Raw genomic sequence first — 24,645 nt, 5'->3', positions numbered from 1 at the left:
ACTTATTGTTCCTGGTCTGAAATAACATTTTGGACTTTTAAAAATTGTTTTATATCTTTTTTATCCTCGAAAATAGACTTTTAGCAACTATTTAGGTCAAATGAGGACTCATTGAGTCCCACAACCGTACCTTGAAATACCATTGGCCATTAACTATTCCAGTTAACTGACCCCAGTACTCGGACGCACTTCTACCGGACACTCGAAAATTGTAATGTTGATCGTTGACTAAATAGTGTCTGAGTGTTGTTGACCATGAACATGAGTCCAGTTGACTGGTCAATATTTCGAACGCACTGGGCTTAAGCCCGGGCACCCTCATTCTGCCCCTGACTTTCAGATAGAAACTTAAGCTCCTTGTCAAAAAAAAAAAAAAAAACTAAGGCTCCTGATTACTAAGTACTGCTGGTTTCTTGGTTGGTTTTGATGAAAATTGTGATGATGGAAAAGTCGTTAGATTGTTGATTGTGATAATCAACACCCACACCCACCACCACCACTATGCCTAAACTAGTACTACCAGATTCTCTTGATCAATTCTGGAAATCAAAGGTCAAATGACAGTAGTGCATGCAGACGAAGAGAAGTGTTAGCCATTTAACAGCCAAGTATTTGTCATTTCTTTACATCATTAAACATAGCCATTTAACACCTACAGTTTCTTGTCATCCACAATGTAAAAAGTGAACTGTGAACGTACCAGCAAAAGAACTACGTAATATTTAAGAACAGCCTTAAACAAGAATACCCCAAAATGACCCTACATCTAGCTACTAAATTTTACTTCAGAATCACCAATTGCTGGAGGCAACTTTACCCGATACATGAGCATCAAATCCCCAAAGGTGTTTTCTGATCTCAGATAGTAAATTGAGTTTTACAGAAAGATCAAGTTATCTTTAGTACGTTTGCACAGGAGGCAACTTATCCGATACCCAAGCTGGTGCACTGCTAAGCCATATACCTTCACGTGTGACTTTGTTCCTAAAATCAGGAGCCTTCGGATTGAGCTAATGAACAGTGAAAAAGAAAAGTGTTAAAACAAGTTCATAAGCTAACCAATGCAAATAATTGAAAACACATAATTGAAAGGACTGTTACCTTTTTAGCTCTGTTATCCCACCAGTTTGTTGGATCGTCAATCAAGTTTTTCCAAGACTCCTCTGAACTCTTTTTTGTACGGCCATGGGAGGAGCTTTCCTGTTGTGTTTGAGCATTGCTCCGAGAAAACTCCTCTGCTTCAAAGAATTTCATTTAAAAATGTTAACGTAGGTGCAAAGACCAACAACATATAAACTTGTCCAACGAAAACAAAAGCAGATAATTCTACATAAATGACATAAACTAGTAAAGTTGAGAATCAGAGAAGATGCTACTTCGATTAAGCTCACCTTTCCCGAATGTGATTTGAAGTTCTGAAATTGCCCATTTTGGTGCACCGTCAATCCATAGGGCTTGGCCACCATCCTTGCGCTTGAAATCTGGAAACTTCGGTTTTACCTGCGCTCACATTTGTTTAACAGTTATTATCTAGCACTAAAACCACAATATTAGTCATGTATTTAGAGGAACAGGTGATCACCAATCCATCAAGTTTATCCTTCCTGTAATCAGTCCACTGACTTGGGTTGTCAATTAGGTCTCTCCAAGAGTTATCCTTTGACGTATTAACTGAAACACGAGAGAAAGAAACAGAGATCATTCATACCTATGCGAACGATATCACATTCGCTGGAGAGACACACTAGTGAATAGAAAGAAAAATAACGCATCAAAATTTACCTGACAGGCTGGAAGCTCGTTGGTCTTGCTTACTAGTTGTGCAGTTTTCCTTGCCTCGAGTGGATTCGTTGACAAAACTTATATTACGCACCATAAGCTATAATGGATATCACTGAATGTTAATTTCATTTCATTCACATCTTAAAGGTAGTAGCTTATACTCATACTAGTTGGGACCCTAAATTAAGCACAGTAAAGAGACAAAGATGGAGCGAGATTCAAACTAAATGTCAGTTGGAATGAGATATTCAAGTTGGTGAAGTCCAACTGGGACAAAGCTTAATCCAACAGTGGTTACATATTCCAATATAAAGGAGTACTATTTGGAAAGCCTACATTGTCAGTTCTTCAAATATTTCAAAAGAATCAGGCTCCACAAAACAAAAGAGTTCTGCAGTTTTCAAGCAACAAACTACAAGGACCCTGCTTTATGTATTTTACTTCCCATCCCTACTTTATTGAAGCAGTTTCAAAACTCCCGGATCAATTGGATTTGGAACAATCAAGTGCATATGGATCTTCCTCTATGATCCAACCATCAAAAGACGGTCTTCTAGATACTCAGACCATTTGCAATTCACAGAACACATGGATAAGAATTATTTATGCAATTTGGTTCAGCAAACAGTACCTGGATACTTGAATGACCACGTTCTTTAGAAAGTTCTGGTGATTCTCCAGTTAAATGTCCAGATACGTGAATAAGGTCACTTTCTTTCAAATGGCAAGCAGCAATATGTGCTAGATAACCTTCGAAGACTAGAGGGATCCTGGTTATCAGAGGACAAAAGTGAATTACGCCCAATCCAAATTTTAATAAAGAAGGATGGAAAAGTCTCATGGCTGCAGATACATAGTCCAAATAACAATAAACCGAAAAGTACACTACATTGCACTACTCATTATTTAAAAAAAAACAACACGAGCATACCAAGGGATCTGCAGGACCCTTACTGCATATCACACGGTTATACAATCAGTCATATACTAAAAAAGGTAAAAACAATTGAAGTCGCAGAAATTGCAAATTTCTCCCCTCTCTTATACATCACAAGCGTTCCAACCAGGTTGTACAACAAGCAATCGGTCCGTAGTTGAACTAAAACTCAATGACCCTATAAATTGCATGAAACAAGCAAACTATTGTTCTTGTTCTCCTCTTTCCTGTACAAGGATAGTTAAGCGTCATCTATCACCCACCGCCGCCACCACCAAACACCAACCTCCACCACAAAACCCTATGCAATTCATTAATACTCATGAAACATGTAAGCTATAGTTCATCTATTCTACAATTGTATACAAGGATAGTTGTTCTATGCAGACCCAGCTACCATCACCCACCACCAGTCCCCCATCCTCTACCATTACTGACCCTATGAATTCAATTTCATAGATTTATGGAAACTGCAAATTATTGTTCGTATTCTCTCTTATTTTATACAAGGATAGTTGGAGACAAACAAACCTAGCCAACACCACCACCACCACTTACAATGCTAAACCCCAAAATCATTAAAAAAAAAAAAAAAAAAAGCGAACCAAATACTCAAAAAATTCACTAAAAACTGAAATTGAGTGAAATGTTTAACATACCAAAGATGAGTAGAACCCAGGGTTTTCTCCATTGAAAGAATAGTACCAGCTCTAAACTTGCCATCATCAGATTCTTCAAACTGAACAGGTATAGAAACAGAACCAATTAAGTTAACAGAATTAGCAATACTTGATTGCCAAGGTATTTCCTTTGGTTTTGGAACATCCAGTACAACATATTCCTGAAGTGGGTTTGTAGTCTTAAATGGAAATCCAAGCTCCTCCTGATTACCAAATAGTTCCGGAACTTCTGATTCTTTTAGGGTTTTGATTGGTTTTGATGAAAATTGTGAGGATTGAAGGACTAGTAATGGATTCAATAGACGTTTTATTGTTGATTTTGCTGATAAGATCTCTGTAAATGATTTGCAGAGATTCATGGTTTAGGGTTTAAGGATTTTTGATTTGAAGGAGAAAAGAAATGGAAAAGGGCAAGGGACGGAGAAATTTTATAAGGAAAATTTGTCATTAGGCAAAAATGTTATAATAGGGTCCAACCCGGAAACAAACTTAATCCAGGGTCCATAGTTGTTTTAAACAAGTAAAAGACATCACTACCCATCATAATAGCACGTGTGGCGCGGCGATAACAAAATTTAGAACACGCTTAAAAAGAATGAGAAATAAAATATGCAGAAGAATAGCTTTACTCCATCTTTTTTCTCCCACTTCTCCCAAGATTTCAATGAGATCGATGGAGTTTGGTTGCTGTGTAAAAACTGGATCTCGATCTCTCGTAAAAATTATATCTCGATCTCTCGTCTTTTGCTCCCTAAATTAACAAAAGAATGTAGTTGAGTTTCAGTTGGATCTCTCCTGTCAGATTAGTCTCTCCATCTTTCATTTTCTTTCAATCTTTTAGATTTTAGATAACAGGTAGTGGTGATGGTGTTGGCGGCGGTGAAGGCGTTGGAATTGAAGATCTGTAAATATGTTTAATTCGTATAATTTTTCTCCTTCTCTGTCTTCTGTTCTTTTTTGTTTTGTTTTAATCATGGTGTAGATTTTGGTTGCTAGTGTACCAGCAATTGTTGATATAAGAAAAATAAAGTTAATTATACAATCCTAGAGTATATATATGTTGTACTAATAAATTATCTAGGTCGGTTTTGACATTATCAACTCTCGGGACGTATTAGCCATACTGAAAAAAATTGACACTAGAAACTTTCGGTACATATTTGCTATACTGAAAAGTATTGGCTAAACTTTCAGTACGTACTAGCTATACTGAAAATTTTGCTATCATTAACCTTCAGTACATATTGGTTGCACCAAAGAGATTAGGTCGGTTTTGACATTTTCAATTGCCAGTACAAATGTTCGTCGGGGAATAAATTCCTAGGTCATTTTAATTGATTTATACATTAGGATCAATACTGATACTGAAAAAAATTACAGAAATCTGTTGGGTTTTTCATTAAGTTAGATAGACAACGATTAACCGACAGACACATCAGTTACAATTACATCCTCTTTTCTAAAAAGTGAAAACAAAATTACATGAGCCCATAGAACCCTGAACCAATGATCCATCACTTATAAAATAGACTAAGATAGTACAAATCACATGTTGTAGAAATTGAATTAATACAATTAAGAATATACTCGGAGACCTCTCACAAATACATGAAATTTGAAGGATTCAGGTGTTCTTCATTAATGGATCATGAATCCCCAAAAGGGTATTATCGCAGGCACAAGTATAGCAACTCTATGTTTAGGACTTGAATGTTTGTTGAACATCACCCTGAGCTTATGTTCAGCAACAGAGATTGCAGAGGCACACAATATCGATGAACTGAACATTACCACCGCGCATCAAACTTAACTCTGCGGGTGAAAAGAACAACATGTTATATATCTAAATAATAGTACAACAACAAGCCAAGCATTTTAGATTGCCAGCTACATAAGAATGATAAAATGCTATCAAATTAAAAAGTACATCCTAACAAACTGCAATTTCCTATATATATGGTTAAAATCGAAACAGAAGCACACACGCACAGTATTTGGTCATTGATTTCTATTGAGCGCAACGTTTATACACCGAGAAATAACACAGTACATCATATATACACTGATAAAATAACACAGTACATCGTTTATACACTAATTTTATTTGGAGTGCAGAGTTTATACACTGTCCAAGAATAGATACAATCCTAAAATGTCAAAATCCTATATAGTACATATAAATTCCATGGAAAAACTTGTACCTGCCAATCTATGTGGTCCTCAATACCATCAAAACGTTGTGCCCATCCATCCACAATGACCGGATAAGCTTCCTTCCGCCGCAGAACAGATGCAAAGAAATACTTCCAAACAATGGTGTTATACTAATTTATTAGAGTACATACCTGTTGCACCTCAAGTACATACCCGCTGCACTGACTACAAATAAACGTAAAACAAAAATCAAAGTGAAATATACTTTAATTTGAATTACATTATCTACAAAAAGTAAAGAAATGTCAAAATGTACTAATTTTTTGGTGGCAGTCATTGTCCAGACAGTTTAATCATCTAAAGGAAGTTTAAAATACCAAACCTGAGACAGTCGATCAAGAATAGCTTGTTAACCCGTAGTTCCAAATCGACCTTCTCTGCCAGCCTGCGAAGAGAAATGTATACTTAGTTAAGAAAATTTATTTTTTTACAGAGGGGGTGCTGCCTCTCAATCTTGCTTGGTTACTTTGCAGAAGAATACATTAAAATTACAATTAATAAAAAATTACAGAAAATCAAGTTTAGCACTGCACTGCTAAATTATATACAAAAATATGGGTTCACTTAGAATCAAACTCACCATGGCACCATCTGACAACATTTTCTGCAAGTAAAAAGATGCAGATATGTACATACAGAAACTTGATTCCCCCGATAGCCTACAACCCATCAAAATCCCCTTCAAACTCCAACCTTCACATAAATTTCAAAGATGATAAACACTATATTCCATTAAAATCGCTACTATTCTATTCTGGTAAAAAATGAGTACATAATAAAAGCACTTTGTGGAACTGAGAGTACATAAGAAGCGTACTCCCAAAAAAGAACCAATATTAGCATCAAAGCTCAAAAATATTCCCTCTCTATTACAACACATTATATTATTATCAACACTACAAATGCTAAAACAGCATTAAGCATCTCCGTTTGAAAACCGTAGTAGTTATATCAAGTTGTTCGCCGTCAAGCCCCTCCACATATAAGTTATTTCCAGGAGGGCATCTACATCTAGTAAGCAAAAAATGGAATATACACACTCAACGATGATAAATAAATAATCAGCACCATCACTCGAATATGCACCATTTCTCGACTACCAAAACCTAAAAAATGCAAGTCATTCACGGTAAGTCAAATCCTAAACACTCAAGATTAAGATAAGTTTACGGTATGTTTATAATTCGTTAATCACAAGTCTACAAAACATTAAACAGTATCCAAACAAAGAGTAACTATAATCATGCATAGTCGTGCTCAGTCTATAAAAGTTGTACTCAATTTTTATGACAGTACACCAAATATACACCCAATTCATTTCTTTTTTTTTTACTGAAAGGTCTCAATTCATTCTTTATACATCAATAAATAACATTCCAGATAAGCATTTCAAGCCTGTATCCTTGAATAACCCCAATCCATGACTATATTACTAAGTAATTTAAACAATTTTCGATCTCAAATTAACATATCAGTTTTTCCCATAACGTATTTAATAGCCAAAATATCATACCAAACAGATCGTCAAAAATACATCGAATCAATTTACGGATAAGCAATCAAACATCCAAAATTTGATTACTAATAAACTGTAACTAATAGATCTAATCCAACGCATCATTCCAATTTAAGCAAGATCATACCAATTGATGCAATTACCACAAATAAAAAACTCAGATCTGAAAATAATATCTCAAAACCATAATAAAAAAATGAAAATAAGACTAAATTAAGCATCTCACCATTTTTTGGGGTTGTTGGAATAATCAATCGAAGGAGATAAAGAAGATTAAATCCAGGGCACTAAATCTTAGGTGCAAAAACTGATCTGTCGATCAAAGACCTAGCAAGAATATTCATCGCCAGCCGCCATAGCTCTTCAAACCGAGAGAGAAAATGAAAATAAATGAATTAGGACTGGTTCCACCATAAATATATATTATGGGCTTTTTCGGTATTTTGGACGCTCCAATTTCCTAGCACACGTGTGGCAGGACTTGTGAATAAAAATTTGGGTCCAAAATTCTTTTCTGTTTCTTATTATGGACCGACGTTTAACAGGCTCTTAATGGTGGACCTACCATTAACTAGGCCCATAATAATAGTACCTATTGGTAATTCCTACATTTTATAAAGGCACTTTCTTGTTCTGGATATCCACACCCAGTAAGTTAATTAGGGCGCACACTACAAAATAGTAGCCTGGCCGCAAAATGTTTAACTTTCTTGTTCTATGTAGGTAATTACTCTCTCTTATGTATAACTCTCAAATTTTCAGAGTCGAATAATTTCTGAGAATTAGTATGAGTATGTAGCATGATAGTATAGATTAATACAATCGTTTCCACGGTGGAAGGACCGACCGAAGAACTTCACGAAACGACATCACTATGTGATTACAATGGTTCAGATTTGTAAAGGAAAAAAAAAATGTAAAAGAGATGTTCAAATTTTTTTTATCATAATTCTAATTTGTAAAAAAAAATTATATTAAGTTGATAATGTAAATAAGATATTTTTCTGTTCAAATCTTTAGAAATTCTTGAGTTGTAATTGCATGTTGTAATCGTTGTTCTTCTACGCGCCTTTTTTTAATCCCATAACATCTTTCTATTCTCTCTAGTCTTTAGAAATAAAACATTGGAAAGAACACAAGGTATCTAAGTCACCTTGTCCGTGACAATGCCACAAATGTCATACCGAGTCTCTCTGCGGTTCCGATATTCACAACATCCAGATCAAGTGTCAACTCTTGGCTTTAGTGAACAGTTATTTCCCAACACAAGATAAGTGGTAATTTGAACCGTTGGCATGGCACACCAGAAGATGATATCCAGTTTGTTATGACCGGAATGATATGAACCACAATGGATTTCTTCATACGCCCTTGGACCGTTATACTTGTCGAATTCAATCAGAACAGCAATCATAATAAAATCTGGGTGGTTCCTCTCCTTCCTTGTATATAATGTCCTTAACAGTTCCTGTTAAACCATTAATCAAACCAAATTGAGTGAAATAATTTTTCTGCAACATCACCTTTTCTTCCTTTAACAATAACTAAATGTTTTGTAACCCTTTCGCGTCATCAGAACTTGCTCCCTCAGCTGTTGGAAAGTTATTAATTAATGGGATATGCGCAACAGAAAACTCAAGCTCTTTGAGGCGTTCTTCATTATAACTGGTAGCTTTATCTTTACTGGAAACTGACGAAGAGCATGCCTAAAGGTGTATTTCTCTTAGACTGACAGGGTCGCGTAGCTCCTAGTGGAAAACAGTTTCCAATCGGCAACAGTCGACTTTCCATCACTTAATCTCGACAAAGCTTCTTTGTATTCTGACTCCTTAACTCCAGACTGCCGGAAAAAATTTCAAGGCAAACACATTGTTTAAACTAACAGGGGGTTAGTCCTCGAGTGATTTCGGGGGAGTTGAGTGTATTTTAAATCTCAGGGATTTTGAGAGAGTTTGAGATAGTGTAGGGAGTTTGAGAGAGTTTTGTGTTTTTGAGTTCAAGGAGTTTGGGGGAGTGTAGGGAGTTTGAGAGAGTTTATTAGAGGGAGTTTGGGGGAGTTTGAGAGAGTTCACTCCTAATTCATTCTCTTTTAAGAAACAATAAACCCTTATTTGCAAATAACATTGATCTTTAATCAAAAGAAAAAAATAAATGAAAATGATCATATCTCTGTATCAATAGTATGTTATTTTGTGCAACGAGATAATTTTTTTCCCTTCAATTTAACGGTCCATACAATTCTAACTCCCTTTGTTCACGAACATTTTCCCTCATCTGAACGGTATTCTTTTCTTAAGAAGTTGTGTAGGCCTGCACAAGCTGTCATTATCTCCGCTTGCACCAGATACGGAAATGGAGGTTGAGACTTAAAGATCAAGAAACGAGACTTCACAACACCGAACAATCTTTCAACTACATTCCTCAAAGAAGCATGACGCATGTTAAATAATTCTTCAGCCTTTTTCGCATGATTACCCGTACCAGAAAATTCTTTCAAATGATAATGTTGGCCACGAAATGGTGTTAAACAATATCATCGGTTTGCAAACCCACCATCCCCCAAGTAATATTTACCTGAAGAAAACACATATTCAGATTGTCCAATCTTTGCAGTACTAATACTTACCTGATCCTCTTGAAATTTTTACGGTACACTTACAACTCAATATTCCACAACACACTCAAAAATCATAGCATTCCAACGGTTCATTAAAAAGATACATTACTCAGAACCCGACTACTTTCAATACGTGCATACAGAATTCAGTTCCGGATTTCTCACACTTTGGTGTACCTAAAGTGATCAGAACTTCATGAAATTTCTACAGTAGGAAACCTTCATATATACAAACATCATACTAAAATTTCATCTTTGTCCGATAAGCGGAGAATGAGATAAATAGGAATCAGTCCTCTATTCGGGATTTAAACTCAGCAGACCATAGTCATATATTGTGCAAGCTTTGCAGTAGCAAACGTGACCTGATCTTGGTGAAAATTTTACGGTACTTCTATAACAAAGTAAATTACGACATACTCAAATTTCATAATAGTCCAACGGTTGAATTTAAAGATATAATTATAACAAAAGCACCGTATGAATTGGCTGAAACACGCCAATACGGAATGAAGTACGCCACTGTATTGAACTTTGGCATATAGAATAGAAGAGAAGTATGTGTCTAAATAAGATGACTTAACAAGTGATAGTGATTCTCAATGACACCCATGCAAAGTAGCAAGCCAATTAATGCATGATGACATAAAAAATTATGAAGATAGCTGTAAAGGAATTCTGTTTCACCGAAACACAATTTCAGATTGTCCAATATTTGCAGTACTAATACTTACCTGATCCTCTTTAAATTTTTATGGTACACTTACAACTCAATATTCCACAACACACTCAAAAATCATAGCATTCCAACGGTTCATTAAAAAGATACATTACTTAGAACCCGACTACTTTCAATACGTGCATACAAAATTCAGTTCCGGATTTCTCACACTTTGGTGTACCTAAAGTGATCAGAACCTCATGAAATTTCTACAGTAGGTAACCTTCATATATACAAACATCATACTAAAATTTCAGCTTTGTCCGATAAGCGTAGAATGAGATAAATAGGAATCAGTCCCCTATTCGGGATTTAAACTCCGCAGACCATAGTCATATATTGTGCAAGCTTTGCAATAGCAAACGTGACCTGATCCGCGTGAAAATTTTACCGTACTTCTATAACAAAGTAAACTACGACATACTCAAACAGTTGAATTTAAAGATATCATTATAATCAAATCATGCAATTTCTTACCAAGATCTTTTTTTGACAAAGAGAGAGTACCCAAAAAAAAATCATACACATAATCAAAATAAACAATCATGGAGATCAAAGATATGAAAAACAATCAAAATAGTACACAAATCACCATCACTCCAGGCGTTTCCTCTTAGATTTACCAATGCCAGTGAACTTCCCTCTACAAATAAAAGGAAGAAAAGTTACAGATCACCATCACTCCGGCATGTTCAATTCAAACATTGCAAAAACCAATAGGGTTTAGCAGCGTTATTCTTACCTAAACTTGTTATCATATGCGCCATTAATCTTACGTCAAATTGTTCTTTTGATTGATCAAAAGTTTGTAGAAACCATAATTCCCTCACAACTCAAAATTAATTCAATCAATTACAACAAATGAGTGGTTATTTCTCTGTAAATTCATTCAAAATAAATTCCATCAATTAAAAGTAATAAGTCAGACAGGTGCTTTTGGTCGAATTAAGACGAGTCAGATCTAGGAAAAAAATAAATGGAAATGAACAAAGTAAAGATGAATTTTGGTCGTCGCATGTAGTTACAGCTGGCACACGCCCTTTACCACTCGGCCAAAGCGACTCATTCACTTTCCTCTTTCCATCCTAAAAAAAAATGTAATTAAAACCCTCCACTCCACCTCCAACTCCGCCACCATTCCTTCTTACTCCACCACTCTCCCACTAGTCAATCGAAGGAAGAGATTAGATTGTTTTATGCTACTTCCTTTTTAAAAGAATTGAATAAATTCTCTGTAACTCGTCTTCTACCTTGCTCTCTCTCTGTAAGCGACTCATCCATGACTCATCCGCGGTCAGATCAGGAGGACGAAGATAAGATTTATCAGGAGGATGATGAGATTTCTGTTGACGACGACGATGATGATGATGATATGTATTTTGGATATCAGGATGATTATGTGGTGTTTGTTAAAGGTCCTCAACCAAGGATAGTCTCACCAGCAGAAGAAACGCGTTATGTTGGTCTTACGAATCAGGGAGCAACATGTTATATGAACTCTCTTCTCCAGACTCTATATCATATTCCTTATTTCAGGAAGGCGGTGTACAAAATGCCAACAACTGACAGGGATTTGGCATTAGGAGGAAGCATCCCTTTGCCTCTACAGAGTTTGTTTTATAAGCTGCAGTACGATAAAAATAGCGTCGCCACCAATGAGCTCACAAAATCTTTCGGATGGAATACACATTATTCTTTCATGCAAAGTGATGTGCAGGAATTTAATAGGGTTCTGTGTGAAAAGCTTGAAGATGAAATGAAGGGAACTGTTGCGGAGGGTACGATACAAGACTTGTTCGAAGGTCACCAAATGAACTATATTGATTGCATCAATGTGGACTACAAATCTACCAAAAAGGAGTCATTTGATGACCTTCAACTTGATGTAAAAGGCTGTAAGGATGTTTATGCTTCTTTCGACAAGTATGTGGAAGTGGAGCGTCTTGAAGGTGATAACAGGTATCAAGCTGATCAACAACATGGTTTACAGGATGCAAAGAAGGGTGTCCTTTTCATTGATTTCCCACCTGTTCTCCAGCTCCAGCTAAAACGGTATGACTACGATTTTGTGCAGGACACTATGGTAAAGATAAATGATCGGTATGAATTTCCGCTGCAACTTGATCTTGATAGGGAAGATGGCAAATACTTGTCTCTAGATGCTGATAGAAGTGTTCGCAATCTTTACACACTTCATAGTGTTTTGGTCCACAGTGGTGTGCGGAATGGTGGACATTACTATGCTTTCATAAGACCAACACTCTCAGAGCAATGGTTTAAATTCAATGACGGGCGGGTATCAAAAGAAGATACCAGGTGGGCAGTAGAGGAGCAATACGGTGGGAAGGCAAGACATCCAAATGCATATATGCTCGTGTATATATGTGAAAGTGACAAAGATGAAAGTATGTGTAACGTGGATGAGATGGACATTGCTAAGCACCTGAGGGTTAGGTTTAAGAAAGAACAAAAAGAAAGGGAGGCTGAGGAGCTTAAGAAGAAGGAAGAAGCAGAGTCTGCTCGAATCAAGCACCTTTCTGAACAGTTCAGGAGAGATATCGATTTTGATCTTGTTGATCGCAACGGTGATCAGGTTGTGCATTTCCGATCTTTGGAGAAGCCAAAGGAAGATGATTTTACCTTCGAGCTGTCAATGGCATTAACATATGATGATGTCACGGAAAGAGTTGCTCGCCATCTTGGTTTGGATGACCCAACCAAGATCAGACTTACCTCTCATGACTGTGTTTTTCTACGACCTATACCCCAAGCAATTAGCTACCGAGGTGTTGGTCACTTGTCTGAGATGTTTACTTGCTACAACCGGTCATCTAAAATTTTGTATTACGAAGTTTTGGACATCCCTTTACCTGAGTTGCAATGTTTGAGATCTCTGAAGACAAAAGATGATACAGTTGTTTATAGAATTAGACTTCCACAAGAAAGTACAGTTGGTGATGTGATTAATGATCTGAAGACAAAGGTTTAGCTGTCTCATCCCGATGCAGAACTTAGATTGCTGGAAATTTTCATGCACAGGATTCATGAGATTTTTCCGCTTAGTGAGAAGATTGAGAAAATTAATGATCCCTACAGGGGTGACCTGACGCTACCTTGTCTAGGAGCATTCTTCTAATAGTTCCCCAGAAGCCACATAGACTCTCCATACAATTGACAAGCACAGTAAAAATCTACAACGAACTAGGGTAAAGCTGACTACCTCAATCTACATCAACTTGGGGGATGATTCCACTCTTTTCAAAAACGTCGCCTGAGAGATTCGAACTCTCGCGGGGAGACCCCATGTACTTAGCAGGCACACGCCTTAACCACTCGGCCAAAGCGACTCTCGTGGCCCATATCAACAAACAGACTGCTAATAAACTTTCCATCAGAGAGGAAGTAAATTCATTCACTTTCCTCTTTCCACTCTAAAATTCTCTGTAAAATCCTCCGCACCACCACCACCGCATTTCTTCTTACTCCACCACTCTCTCAGTTGTGTTAAATCGATCAGTCAGAGGTAGAGATTAGATTATCAAAAATGATAGAGATGAAGGCGATTAGTGATGGATTAACAGCGAGTGATCGTCATTTCTTGACATCACTAAACAGTGGCGCATCGAGTTTATCGTTTGCTGGTTCTGGTTTCATTGTTTTGTGCTACATCCTTTTCAAAGACTTGAGGAAATTCTCTTTCAAACTTGTCTTCTACCTTGCTCTCTCTGTAAGTATCTCATTCCTAATTCTTTTTTTTTTTTTTTTTAGGTTTTTCTTCTTCTTTTGGATCTTGATAATCACAGTGTTATAGTCTTAGGAAAAACATAGAATCTCTTGTTGACTTTGTTGATCTCGTATATAGAAATTGGGAGTTTGTGTTGAGTGATTGGGTTTTAGGTGAATTTTGGGGAAGAAACTAGGGTTTGGTAGTGAAATTTAGGGGTAAACATACCTTATATCGTTGAATTAGTTGGTTTGAGTATGGAAATCGGAAATGTATGTTGTGTGATTGAGGATTTTAAGTTGAATTTTCGAAGAACCTAGCGTTTGGTTTTCAACACGGAGTTTTTATGGTGGGTGATCGAAACTATTTGTTGATATGAGTATCGAAATTTGAAATATGTGCTGAGTGATTGGGGATTTTAGGTCAAATGTGAAGAAACTAGGGTTTGGTAGTGAAATTTAGGGGTACACATACCTTATATCGTTGAATTAGTTGAATTTGTTGATTTTTAGTAGTGAAATTGGGGATTTTAGGTCAAATGTGAAGAAACTAGGGTTTGGTAGTGAAATTTAGGGGAACATGTAGATTCTGTAATTGAATTTGTTGATTTTTAGTATGGGAATTGGAAATGTATGACAAGTGTTTGGGGAAATACCTTATGAGAGGATTATTTTCCAATGTTGTCATCCTTTTTTTCCTGGTAAAACATAAAACCAATCTGCTCTTACTCTTGTGTAACTATGGAAGTATCATGAGTTCCATCTCTTGGAGGTGGCTTAAATTCTAGGTAGTTGGATCTTCTTAGTTCTCCATTTAAGACTTTAGTTTTAACATTGATAATACTACTGAGATTTGGAAATAGAAAATAATAAACTAGTGTTCGCCATTAATGGTGAGAGATTTAAAATATCGGATATCAATGATCATTCTCTCTTCAGGTACTATCTATAAGAAATCTCCATTGTTCATTTGCTTTCCACAGTTTCATGTGAGCTTTCACAAGGAAACCCCCAAAGTACAGCTTTTAGTTAGTATTTTGGTTAGGAATTGCATTTAGCTTGGCCTTTTCTGCGTGAGGTATTAGTAGTACAGTTAATAATGGTCTTAAGCTTAAGTATTTTCTATCTAACTGAAATTAGTGTAATAAAAGCATTTTTAGAATTTTTTGTGAGATTGAATCAATAATTCAACTAATGATAAAGTCGAACTAGTGCTGTAATACTAGTAATAGTATTTCAAGTTATTCATTGTTCTGGATATAGTATCACTCTATCCATGTGTGACTAGTCCGAAAGGAGAGAGTCCTTGGAAAATAGTGATCACCGAAAAAGTCCAAACTCTAGTGGAATAAGTACCACCGGTAAGCCAGCAAAACTTCAGACACACACCTTCTGTTTATGGATGTAACTGCTAAGTGTGCACCCGCTGAACCAAATGATCATTGACAGGCGATATCTGAAAGCTCTCGCCATTAATGGTGAACACTAGTTTATTATTTTCCATTTCTGAATCTGAGTATTATTACCAATGTTAAGAGTTTAGACATGATCCTTACTGACATCAACTGAATGGAAAACTGAGAAGATCCAACTACCTAGAATTCCAACCACCTCCAATCGATTATTCGGTGTAATTTGGATGGAAATAGAATTCGAAGTGTTTGGCATGAGATGGAATTTGCTTGGAGTTTTACCAAAAAATAAAAGACTGGTTTCGACTTTTAAGTTTTAACATTGAAAAAGAACCTCCCATTGATTTTACCTAATGGAGATTGGTGTTTCACTGCATCTGCATTAGGGAAATCTTTAGGGGTGATTGCGGGTGTTTGGTCTCCCACTTAAGATCGAGTTAAATAGTAATGTTATGTATGGCGGACATGGAAGCATTAATCCACTGGATTGCTGAATTTGTTGCGTTGAATGCTGTGATACAAGGGTAAATAAGGTGTGAGACGGGCTTCCACCAAATGTTGCTAGCAACTAGTAACCTTACTTAGCGTGGACATGGATTTGCTTATCCACTGGATTGATGAACCTGTTTAGGTAAATGCTGGGTAATTAGAGTGTGGAACTGGCTGCCACCTAATGTTGCTAGCAATATTAGGTACGGATGTGCCAATCACTTGATTGGTGAACTTATTGAGATGAATGGTGAATTGGAATGGACGGCCTGGAGCCTAATGTTGCTAGCAACTAGCTAGTAACTATGAGAGTTTTCTAGCAGTTTCGAATGTGGAGAAACTGTTTACTTTCACTGTGGAAATCTGAAATTTGTTTCTGTGCAGTTTTCTTTTTCCTGATTAGTGTTTGTTTTTGGTGCAGGATATGCTTTGTAGTTTCTTCAGTATAGTAGGGTACGTGTGTTTACTAATTAACTTCAGCATTTCATTTGTTTTGGTTTTGGATTGCTTTTGCGGCTGAATAGGTTTGCTCCTTGCTGTTGTTGTTGATGTAGGGATCCATCGAAAGGATATTTTTGTCATGCGCAGGGATATAGTACACATTTTTTCTGTGTGGCGTCTTTCCTATGGACTACAACGATTGCGTTTACTCTACATCGTACTGTTGTTAGACATAAAACTGATGTTGAAGATTTGGAACCTATGTTTCACTTATATGTTTGGGGTATTTGTGCATATCTTCGATTCCTAACTATTTCTTGCTTCTTGGTCATTTTATTTTGGTACCCCTATCTTGTAACTTAACATGCACCACTATTTCCTCTTTGCAGGAACTTCACTCGTTTTGACTGTTATACGCTCAATAGGTAACGATCCTTCTCATTTGGGTGTGTGGTGCTGGACGCAGACGGGTTTTGCAGGAAAGGCAAGTGAGTCTTTAGCTTCAAAACTCCTTTTAGTTTATGTTCTGAAGAGGTTACTCTTTATTGCCTTATGTTGAAGACTTTCTATGCTAAACTTGAAAGTATTGATGCCTTATAGTATACTTTATTGGGTATATCTTGTTGAATGAGGGAATAACTGATGTCACAAATCTTCACATGTGTACTGCCTTCTTACTCTAAGCTAAATAGTTACTTTAGGTCAAAACAAGAATCCTGGCTGGACTGTAGTCATGAAATTGTTTAAGATGTCTAATGTCTGTTTGCATGGATACCTTTTTATCGGCGTACACTTACACTTAACATTTTTCGGTTCTTTCACTTTAATTTCGTGAATTGTTCAATTTTACTTATACTTCTGTAAACCATTGCTGCAGGTGGTTCACTTCTTAACATTCTATGGTCCGCTCTGGGGTGCAATTCTTTTTAATGGCTTTACATACTTCCAAGTGATACGGATGCTAAATAATGCAGCTCGTGTATGTAATTTCTTGTTGATTATTTTAGATAATACAGTCCACTTATATGGTGTACATATTATTAAGAAGACATCTATCCTCTTCTGTTGAGGCATTTGTAAAGTAAGCTTATACAATATTTGAATCGTTTCAGATGGCAGTTGGCATGTCAGACCGATCACACCAGTTTGATGCTAGACCAGACATGAAGGTAAATGTCTTTATTATTTGTCTTCCATTTCATTGTCTTTGTGCTTGGATTTGTTAATTGTGGTTCCCACATAAAACTGATAATTTACTATTTCAATCTATAGGCTTTAAACAGGTGGGGTTACTACCCTTTGATTCTTATTGGATCGTGGGCTTTTGGCACAATAAACCGGATACATGATTTCATCGAACCAGCGCATAAAATCTTCTGGCTATCAGTTCTTGATGTTGGGACTGCTGCTCTTATGGTTCGTTTTCTTCCATCCAAATGTCCTTTTATCTTCTATGTTACTAAGCTGTTTAAACTTTCTGGAGGTTGTTTCATTAAGAGCTATTTGTTCAGGTTGCTAATATCTTGTTGTTAATTTAGGGTCTCTTCAACTCGATTGCGTACGGGTTTAACGCTTCGGTGCGACGAGCAATTCATGAAAGACTCGTTGCGTAAGTCATAATTCTACAATATATGAAATACTAGGAATTTCTTAGAGACCATTTGTTTAAAGGTCATGTTTAAGACCCGTGACTCTCACAATCTACTTAATTTAGAGGGAATCCTGCAAAATTAGACCACACATACCTATGCTGCTGTGTTGTCCTTGTTGGACAGTTGATTACTACAAACCTCCTCATATCTGTTAAAAATTTAGTTCAGCATTTTAGGGACCTTCAAGAAATGCAATGCATCCCTTTGCTTTTCAAGATTAATTGATTGTTCGGCTTTATTCACTTTAACCAGGTGGTGCCCTGATAGAGTATGGAGATGGTTACCAGCTAACATGAAGCCCCGTAGCCAAGCACAAGAAAGTGAACTAGTCTCGTTAAAAGTTGAAGACCAGCAATAGCCTCTTCTATAATTCCTTTATTAGACCCACAACACTAGCATTTTCTTGCCCCCACACCTTTTTCTCACCCTATTAGTTTTTTGAAAGAGGTAGATAAACAGTTGACTAGTTAGCAGTACTTGCATGAACGTGTCTCGGCCTTCGGTAATTTGATTAATGTATTCCACTACCTTCAAAACTTGTATCCAGAGAGGTAAGCTTCATTTTGCAGTTGGTGATTTACTGGCAAGGAAGGGATCTTTCATCTCGCAGAGGTTCAGTATGCGCAACCATTGTCGTTCTGGTATCTTCTTTATTGTAGACGACCCTGATTCCTTAATCTTAAATTGCCTTTTGTGCCGGGGCTTTGAGGCATTGAGAATCTTGAGACAGCTCATGCAGCTGCTGCTCTTTTATTAATGGATACTTATAGATATATCCGATCAAAAAAAGTATACCTCGCTCCACAATTTGAGTGGCTGGTTTGTCAGAACAGAATTACCTTCTTGCTCACTTTTTCTTGTTAATCTGTGTGAAAGAACAAAAGAGTGGTTCCTTCCCTGTGTATTGTTTCATCTGCAACTTTTTGTAAATGGAAGACAATGTTGGATTTTGATTTTTATGGATATGTATCTTCTTATCATCCTATATATGCAGTAATTTTCACTTTGCAAGATGGTACAGTGTTCACATACGGCATTTACAGATCATCTAATCAATTGGCTATTGAGGAGGTTATGCACCGATACCGACAACATTGCTCTTCCATCTGCGGATTCAATCTTGCATTGAGGTATCTACTTTCATCTCTGGAATCCCTTTCTTTCTTGTATTTAGCAAATTTATTTCTTAGTTCAATTAAGCTTATCAAACACAGTTACAACCAGACTTGAATACTTAAAACATTATTAGAATTAGCAGCGTTACTAACACTACCAAGAAAACATGATACCCTCTTACTAAACATCGTTGAACTCACTGTTGGTTCCAACTTCAACGTATTCCTTAAACTGATAAGGACACGGGGGTACAGTAACTTCAATTACCCCTTCTAGCATCTGCGTTACTTTCTTCATTGATGGTCGTTTTGATGGTTCATCTTGAATACACCAAATAGCTATCATCACCAGCCTCTCGAATCTCCTCATGTCGTTTGTCACTTCCTCATCATCCTCTACCAAATCTTCTAGACTCCCTTTCCTGAAGCATTCATAGGCCCATTCAGTAAGAACAGCTTTTATCTCTTCTTCTCCTAGCTCCAGTAAAACTCCCTTTTTGCAACATATAATCTCAAGTAGCATAACTCCGAAACTACAAACATCCACTTTTGCTTAGACTGGTGCGTTCCTGAACCACTCTGGTGCAACATGTCCTCTAGTCCCTCTAATCCCTGTGCAAGTTTGGGTATGAATTAGTCATTAAAAGCTTTGCTAATCCGAAGTCTGAAATCCTTGCAGTAAAACTGTCATCTAGTAGTATGTTTTGAGGCTTTATATCACAATGGATGATTTGGGTGCTGCATTCTTAATGCAAATACGTAAGTCCTCTTGATATACCAAATGCAATTTGGACTCGTCGATTCCATTCTGGTTTAGAGTTTCCAAAGAGGTAGTCTGCCAAACTTCCGTTACTCATAAACTCATATATTAAAAGTCTGTGTTGCCCCTTCTCGCAGAACCCGAGCAATTGAACCAGATTCTTGTGATGTATCTGGCCTATTACATTGACTTCGGTTCTGAATTCTTTTTCCCCTTCTCGAAGCACCTTGTCTAACCTCTTCACTGCCAAAAGCTCCCCTTCCTAACTCATCCTTGAACCCATTTGTGGCTTCTTCAAGCTTTTGATAAGTAAATGATCGGAGACTTGATCTCGAAGCACTTGAATCTTGTTTTTTTTTTGTCTCAGTTTCTTCCCGGTGTAGCAGACCAGAAAGGCTAGAGAATTGTGATAAAAAGCTGTTGCTAAAATTATGAAGTTGAAAAGTATTGAGCTGCCTAAAAGCAATAACCCCACCAATATAAATGTAGATCGTCCATTCTTTTCATCTGGAGGCTGAGGTAAGTAGCCATGTGGTTCTGATAAATTGTCTTTCCTTATTTTGATGAGAGCCACCCCGTTCATGCCATCATCTGTCTTCCCATTTGAGAGTGGTAACCTCTTCTTCCAACAGGTCCCATTTTTGAAAATAGCCACATCACAGAGACAATCGCTGAGGCATGAAGCTCTGCATTCTTCTATAGAATAATCCGCCAACTCGTCATAGTCAGAGAACGGCCAGTCCACGTTCTCTAAAGTCTCCAACTCAAATGAATCAGGTTTGGTTGTCCACTCATCTACCTGACATCCTTGTACGAAATCTGGTCTGCAACCTCCGTACGTGTTATTTGGATCTAGAAATGAAAACTTAGGCGGGCATTTACAACGTGCCCTCCTTTCGGGTGTTGGTGTACAGATGCTGTTATATCCACAAGCACCAGACCCCATTCTAGTCATAGCAATACATATGTCGTCGGGAACTGACCACACTTGGACCAAACCTGCTCTACATTTTTACTCCTTGGGTGATAATACTGAGTGAAAAATCCATCGAAATCGAGTGTCGCCCTATAACACACTTGGCTGATCGGAAGTATGGTCTTATTTGAGAGAAGCACTTTGGTTCCGTCCCCTATGTTAACATAGATGTAACCTGATTGATTGAATACAGCCGCATAACCTGCCTCTTGACCATCATTATTGAAAGGGCGACTGAAATAATAGTATGCATTATAATTAGACTCGGTCGAACTCGGATAGGCAGCAACATTGAGTACCAGGTATCCATCTTCACGCAGACGAAGTCTGAACCTTCCCTTTGAGTAACTATAGTTAGTCTCCCGTGAATAAACACCGCTGTTCGCTTGCAGTTCTTGTGTAGGCAAGATTGTATCTGTAGGATGATTAAAGCTCTCCCATAGATACTCAGCAGAACTGGTACTCCCAAGAACGAAGTTTCCATTGTCAAGCATAGCCGCATAATTAACATTACCTCCGGCTGACCATAATTCATTTCGTTGGGGATCGTTCAGGATGAGCTTATCATAATTCTTTAGCTCAACCCTAGAACCTTTCCGGATCTGTAAGTCTCCACGATTATCTCCATCATTTGCAAACCAAACAACAGTTTTATCCGGAATTTTGTCGAACCAGATCGCAAGAAAGAATAAATTGTTGTCTTGAAGTGTTGGACGGAAGCCAAATGCAAAGTCACCAGATGGTGATCTCCATGAAGTGTTGGCGTCACCAGCTGGTTAGAGAGTCGCCCACACTTACGTTTTTGTAGTTTTGAGCATTGGAATCTATTGTTAAAAGGAGGAGGAGAAGAAGAAACATAAAAGGAAAATGAACATGAAGAGTAACAGAAGTAGACATAATCTATTGGCTCTTTATGTATTTCCTCTCAACTCTTGCAAAATACTATTTCTGCGGGCAATGAAGATGAAGCGGAGTTAAGCTCAGTCTTATTATATCACCAAAGAGAGGGTTAAGGAAGTAGGGACGCATGTGTTTGCTTAGCATTTTAAGTGATTGAATAGTCTTAAGCGGCGTGCTATGAAGATCTTTCTACCAAAAGAAAATACAGACATCCTTGAATTCGTTACATGCAGAAAATAAAGGCAAATTTTGCACTTTTGAGTTCCCTATCCAATAGTTGTTGAATTTTGCAGCGTACTATGGTCCAGTGTCATTTCAACAGATGATTTTTTTTTCTTCTTGTGGCTGACAATGGGTCACGTTACCTATTCACTTGGGGCACAGCAAATTGTCAGGACCTTCATTGTCATGGTATGAACATTTCTGGTCCAAGAAGAACCGAGAGCTGTTTGTCTTGTGCGTGCTAATTGCAGAGAACTTGCAAGGAAGTTAAGAAGAGATAATTCGTTGAACTGTTTATAGGGCTCACCTTTCAACTTGCAGTGACATGAAGTTTGTGATTAATTTTCTATACGGGTTTTGATAAGCTGTACGATCACATAAATGAGGGTCAAGGTGTCTCTCATTTTAAAACTGAGAGCAATTACTACAAATCTTCTACCATTCCCTGCAAGCAAGCTGTCATACTTGGCCAAATTCATTTTTCGAAAATGAACTGCAGTAAAACCATTAAACCTGAGAGGAAGGATCCGCTGACAGGCTCCCTTTTAACAAGTTTTGACAGGCCCATACGAGCCGTTAGATGATCAAGCAAGACGAACGCATTGATGGTGCAAAGTTCGGGTTACCGGGTATACACAATGATATCAGATGGGGCTGACTTTTCGCATCATAAGGATTTGTCTCTCATAGTGTTCTCATTGTTTTTATCTTTTCTTCCTAGGGTGAGGTTTTGCATTTAGATCTTTTTTACTTGTGAATCAATCAGAGCAAAAATCATGATAGAGAATCAAGTTCTTTTCCCTTACTTAGGAACTAGGTTCAGTCATATATCTTACATCAAACCTAAATCACTTTGATTAATCAGAAGCACACCAACATCTCCTCCATTCATGATTAAGAAGTGACAAAAAAAGTCTCAAGGAATTATTAGATTGATTACTCTAAAAGCACAATATTTCTTTCTTTATTTCTTGTGTTTAGCTTTCTTTGATCATATCAGTAATTGTTAGATATAAATTTTACCCAGTGAAATAGTAAATTTGTTCATTCTGAAAGTTAAAAAGACATAGATGCATCTTTTCCATTAATCCTAATCTCACCGATTAATTCAAATCAAAAGCACCAAACCTCTTTGTTGATCGACGTTAAGAAAACCACCCGGAATATATACAGCCGATTAGTGGCAATTTTTTAGGAACATGGATGATTCTACATACTTATTTTAACTGGATGATGGAAGCGAGAAAACCCATTTCATCTGATGGAAGTACTCGGTGGTCCAAATCTTGACTGAAAAGTTTCGACCGTCAATATGTTGGTGTTGTTCGATCATCCAACGGCTCGTATGGACCTGTCAAAACTTGTCAAAGAGGATCCTTCCTCTAAACCTGAATGTAAACAATATGTTTACTTTTTTTTTTTTTACCAATGCCCCCCATGATTTTTCGTGATTGGTAACTTTCTCAAAGGATGTACCAATGGTAATCGAATATGTCAAAATATATTTGGCTGTTCTTCATAAAAAGTGGTCGGATATTTCTAGATTCTATACCCTTTCTTAGCTATGCTCATGAATCTTTTTTTAGTTGATTGTGGATCAAAATTGGATTTAAATAAGTTTGATGTTGGCTTAATTTTTTTGTTCTTCGACTAATTAAAATTAAGAGGAGAAAAACGTCGATAATTGAAATAGAAGAAAGATTAGTCACAAACTCCCTAAGATCTCTCATATCACCTTAGAGAAGAAAGATTAATCGATTTACTTTTTCTTCCATCTTTTAATAAAAAAACATAGTATGAGATGAATTTTCGGTAGTCCTATATATCTTTGAATAAACCAATTGGAAAAAAAGACATACCTAATTACAAGAAGACTGTAATTAAGTATCAATTAATGAAGGCATTAAGAATTTTGACTTGAGGTCCTCAATTATGTATGAACGGCCCTTTTTTTTTTTTTGCTTAATCATACTTTGTATTGCTCATTAAAGACTCAAAGAGTACAAAAGAAACTCGAGTCAACTACCTTCAAAACTTCAGCTATATATATCGAGAGAGCTAAGCTTCAATCTGCAACTGGTGACTTACTAGCGAGGAAGGAATCTTTCATCTGGCAGAGGTTCAGTATGCACGACCATTGTCGTTCTCGTATCTTCTTTAGTGTAGGAGACCCTAATTCTTCTATTTTAAATGTGGGTTTTGCATCTCTGGTTACCTTTCGCTCTGGGTTTTGAGCGCAATCACAGTGGGCGGCGACTAAACTCAAATATTTGGTAAATGAACGAGACATAGTGGGACGTACTATCGATTAAACCCAGACTATATTTGGTATGGGACCAAGACTAAACCCAAATATGATCGACCGGTCGTATAGTCCACGCCCCACCACCAGACGAACGCATAGTCCACGTCCCATACCAGACGAACGTATAGTGTACGCACCATTTTTTTTCTTTAGTGTGGGGCGTGGTTTATACCTCCGGCCCAC

The 24,645-nt window shown here is 37.1% G+C and overlaps 3 protein-coding genes, 1 long non-coding RNA gene, 1 other non-coding gene and 1 pseudogene across 6 annotated transcripts; 2 read left to right on the top strand and 4 right to left on the bottom strand.

Moving 5' to 3' along the window:
* Window positions 1–574: 574 nt before the first annotated feature.
* LOC113300456 (protein OSB2, chloroplastic-like) lies at window positions 575–3,860 on the bottom strand. 2 transcript variants are annotated; one of them, XM_026549667.1, is made up of 7 exons: window positions 3,379–3,860; window positions 2,414–2,552; window positions 1,783–1,879; window positions 1,583–1,671; window positions 1,392–1,500; window positions 1,102–1,238; window positions 575–1,010 (listed from the first exon to the last, which is right to left on the bottom strand). In XM_026549667.1, exons 1-7 carry the CDS (start codon window positions 3,756–3,758, stop codon window positions 900–902), a joined length of 1,062 nt encoding a protein of 353 aa, XP_026405452.1. In that variant the 5' UTR covers window positions 3,759–3,860; the 3' UTR covers window positions 575–899. The 2 variants fall into 2 exon arrangements, with proteins under 2 accessions (XP_026405452.1, XP_026405453.1); XM_026549668.1 differs by having other exon boundaries at window positions 1,102–1,235.
* A 1,797-nt stretch (window positions 3,861–5,657) lies between these two features.
* On the bottom strand, window positions 5,658–7,484 carry LOC113300423. Its single transcript, XR_003335786.1, has 4 exons — window positions 7,356–7,484; window positions 6,194–6,306; window positions 5,936–5,998; window positions 5,658–5,778 (listed from the first exon to the last, which is right to left on the bottom strand). It is a non-coding gene; the product is annotated as an uncharacterized LOC113300423 (long non-coding RNA).
* Window positions 7,485–11,671: 4,187 nt separating this feature from the next.
* Window positions 11,672–13,456, top strand: LOC113300485 (ubiquitin carboxyl-terminal hydrolase 12-like). The gene has a single exon (XM_026549687.1). It carries the CDS (start codon window positions 11,747–11,749, stop codon window positions 13,454–13,456), a length of 1,710 nt encoding a protein of 569 aa, XP_026405472.1. The 5' UTR covers window positions 11,672–11,746.
* Window positions 13,457–13,732: 276 nt separating this feature from the next.
* Window positions 13,733–13,814, bottom strand: TRNAS-GCU. Its single transcript has one exon. It is a non-coding gene; the product is annotated as a tRNA-Ser (tRNA).
* Window positions 13,815–13,889: 75 nt separating this feature from the next.
* Window positions 13,890–19,164, top strand: LOC113293917 (G-protein coupled receptor 1-like). The gene is made up of 9 exons (XM_026542358.1): window positions 13,890–14,194; window positions 16,513–16,544; window positions 16,646–16,815; window positions 16,922–17,016; window positions 17,410–17,511; window positions 17,645–17,701; window positions 17,805–17,948; window positions 18,071–18,141; window positions 18,437–19,164. The coding sequence occupies exons 1-9, from the start codon at window positions 14,012–14,014 to the stop codon at window positions 18,540–18,542; spliced, it is 960 nt and encodes a 319-aa protein (XP_026398143.1). The 5' UTR covers window positions 13,890–14,011; the 3' UTR covers window positions 18,543–19,164.
* Window positions 19,165–19,480: 316 nt separating this feature from the next.
* LOC113300484 lies at window positions 19,481–21,932 on the bottom strand (annotated as a pseudogene).
* Window positions 21,933–24,645: the final 2,713 nt, after the last annotated feature.

This window comes from Papaver somniferum, chromosome 7, assembly GCF_003573695.1.
Source record: "Papaver somniferum cultivar HN1 chromosome 7, ASM357369v1, whole genome shotgun sequence".
In the NCBI taxonomy this organism is placed as follows: Eukaryota; Viridiplantae; Streptophyta; class Magnoliopsida; order Ranunculales; family Papaveraceae; genus Papaver; species Papaver somniferum.
Note: the sequence above shows the minus strand (reverse complement) of the source record. Positions and strands in the feature narration are given on the sequence as shown.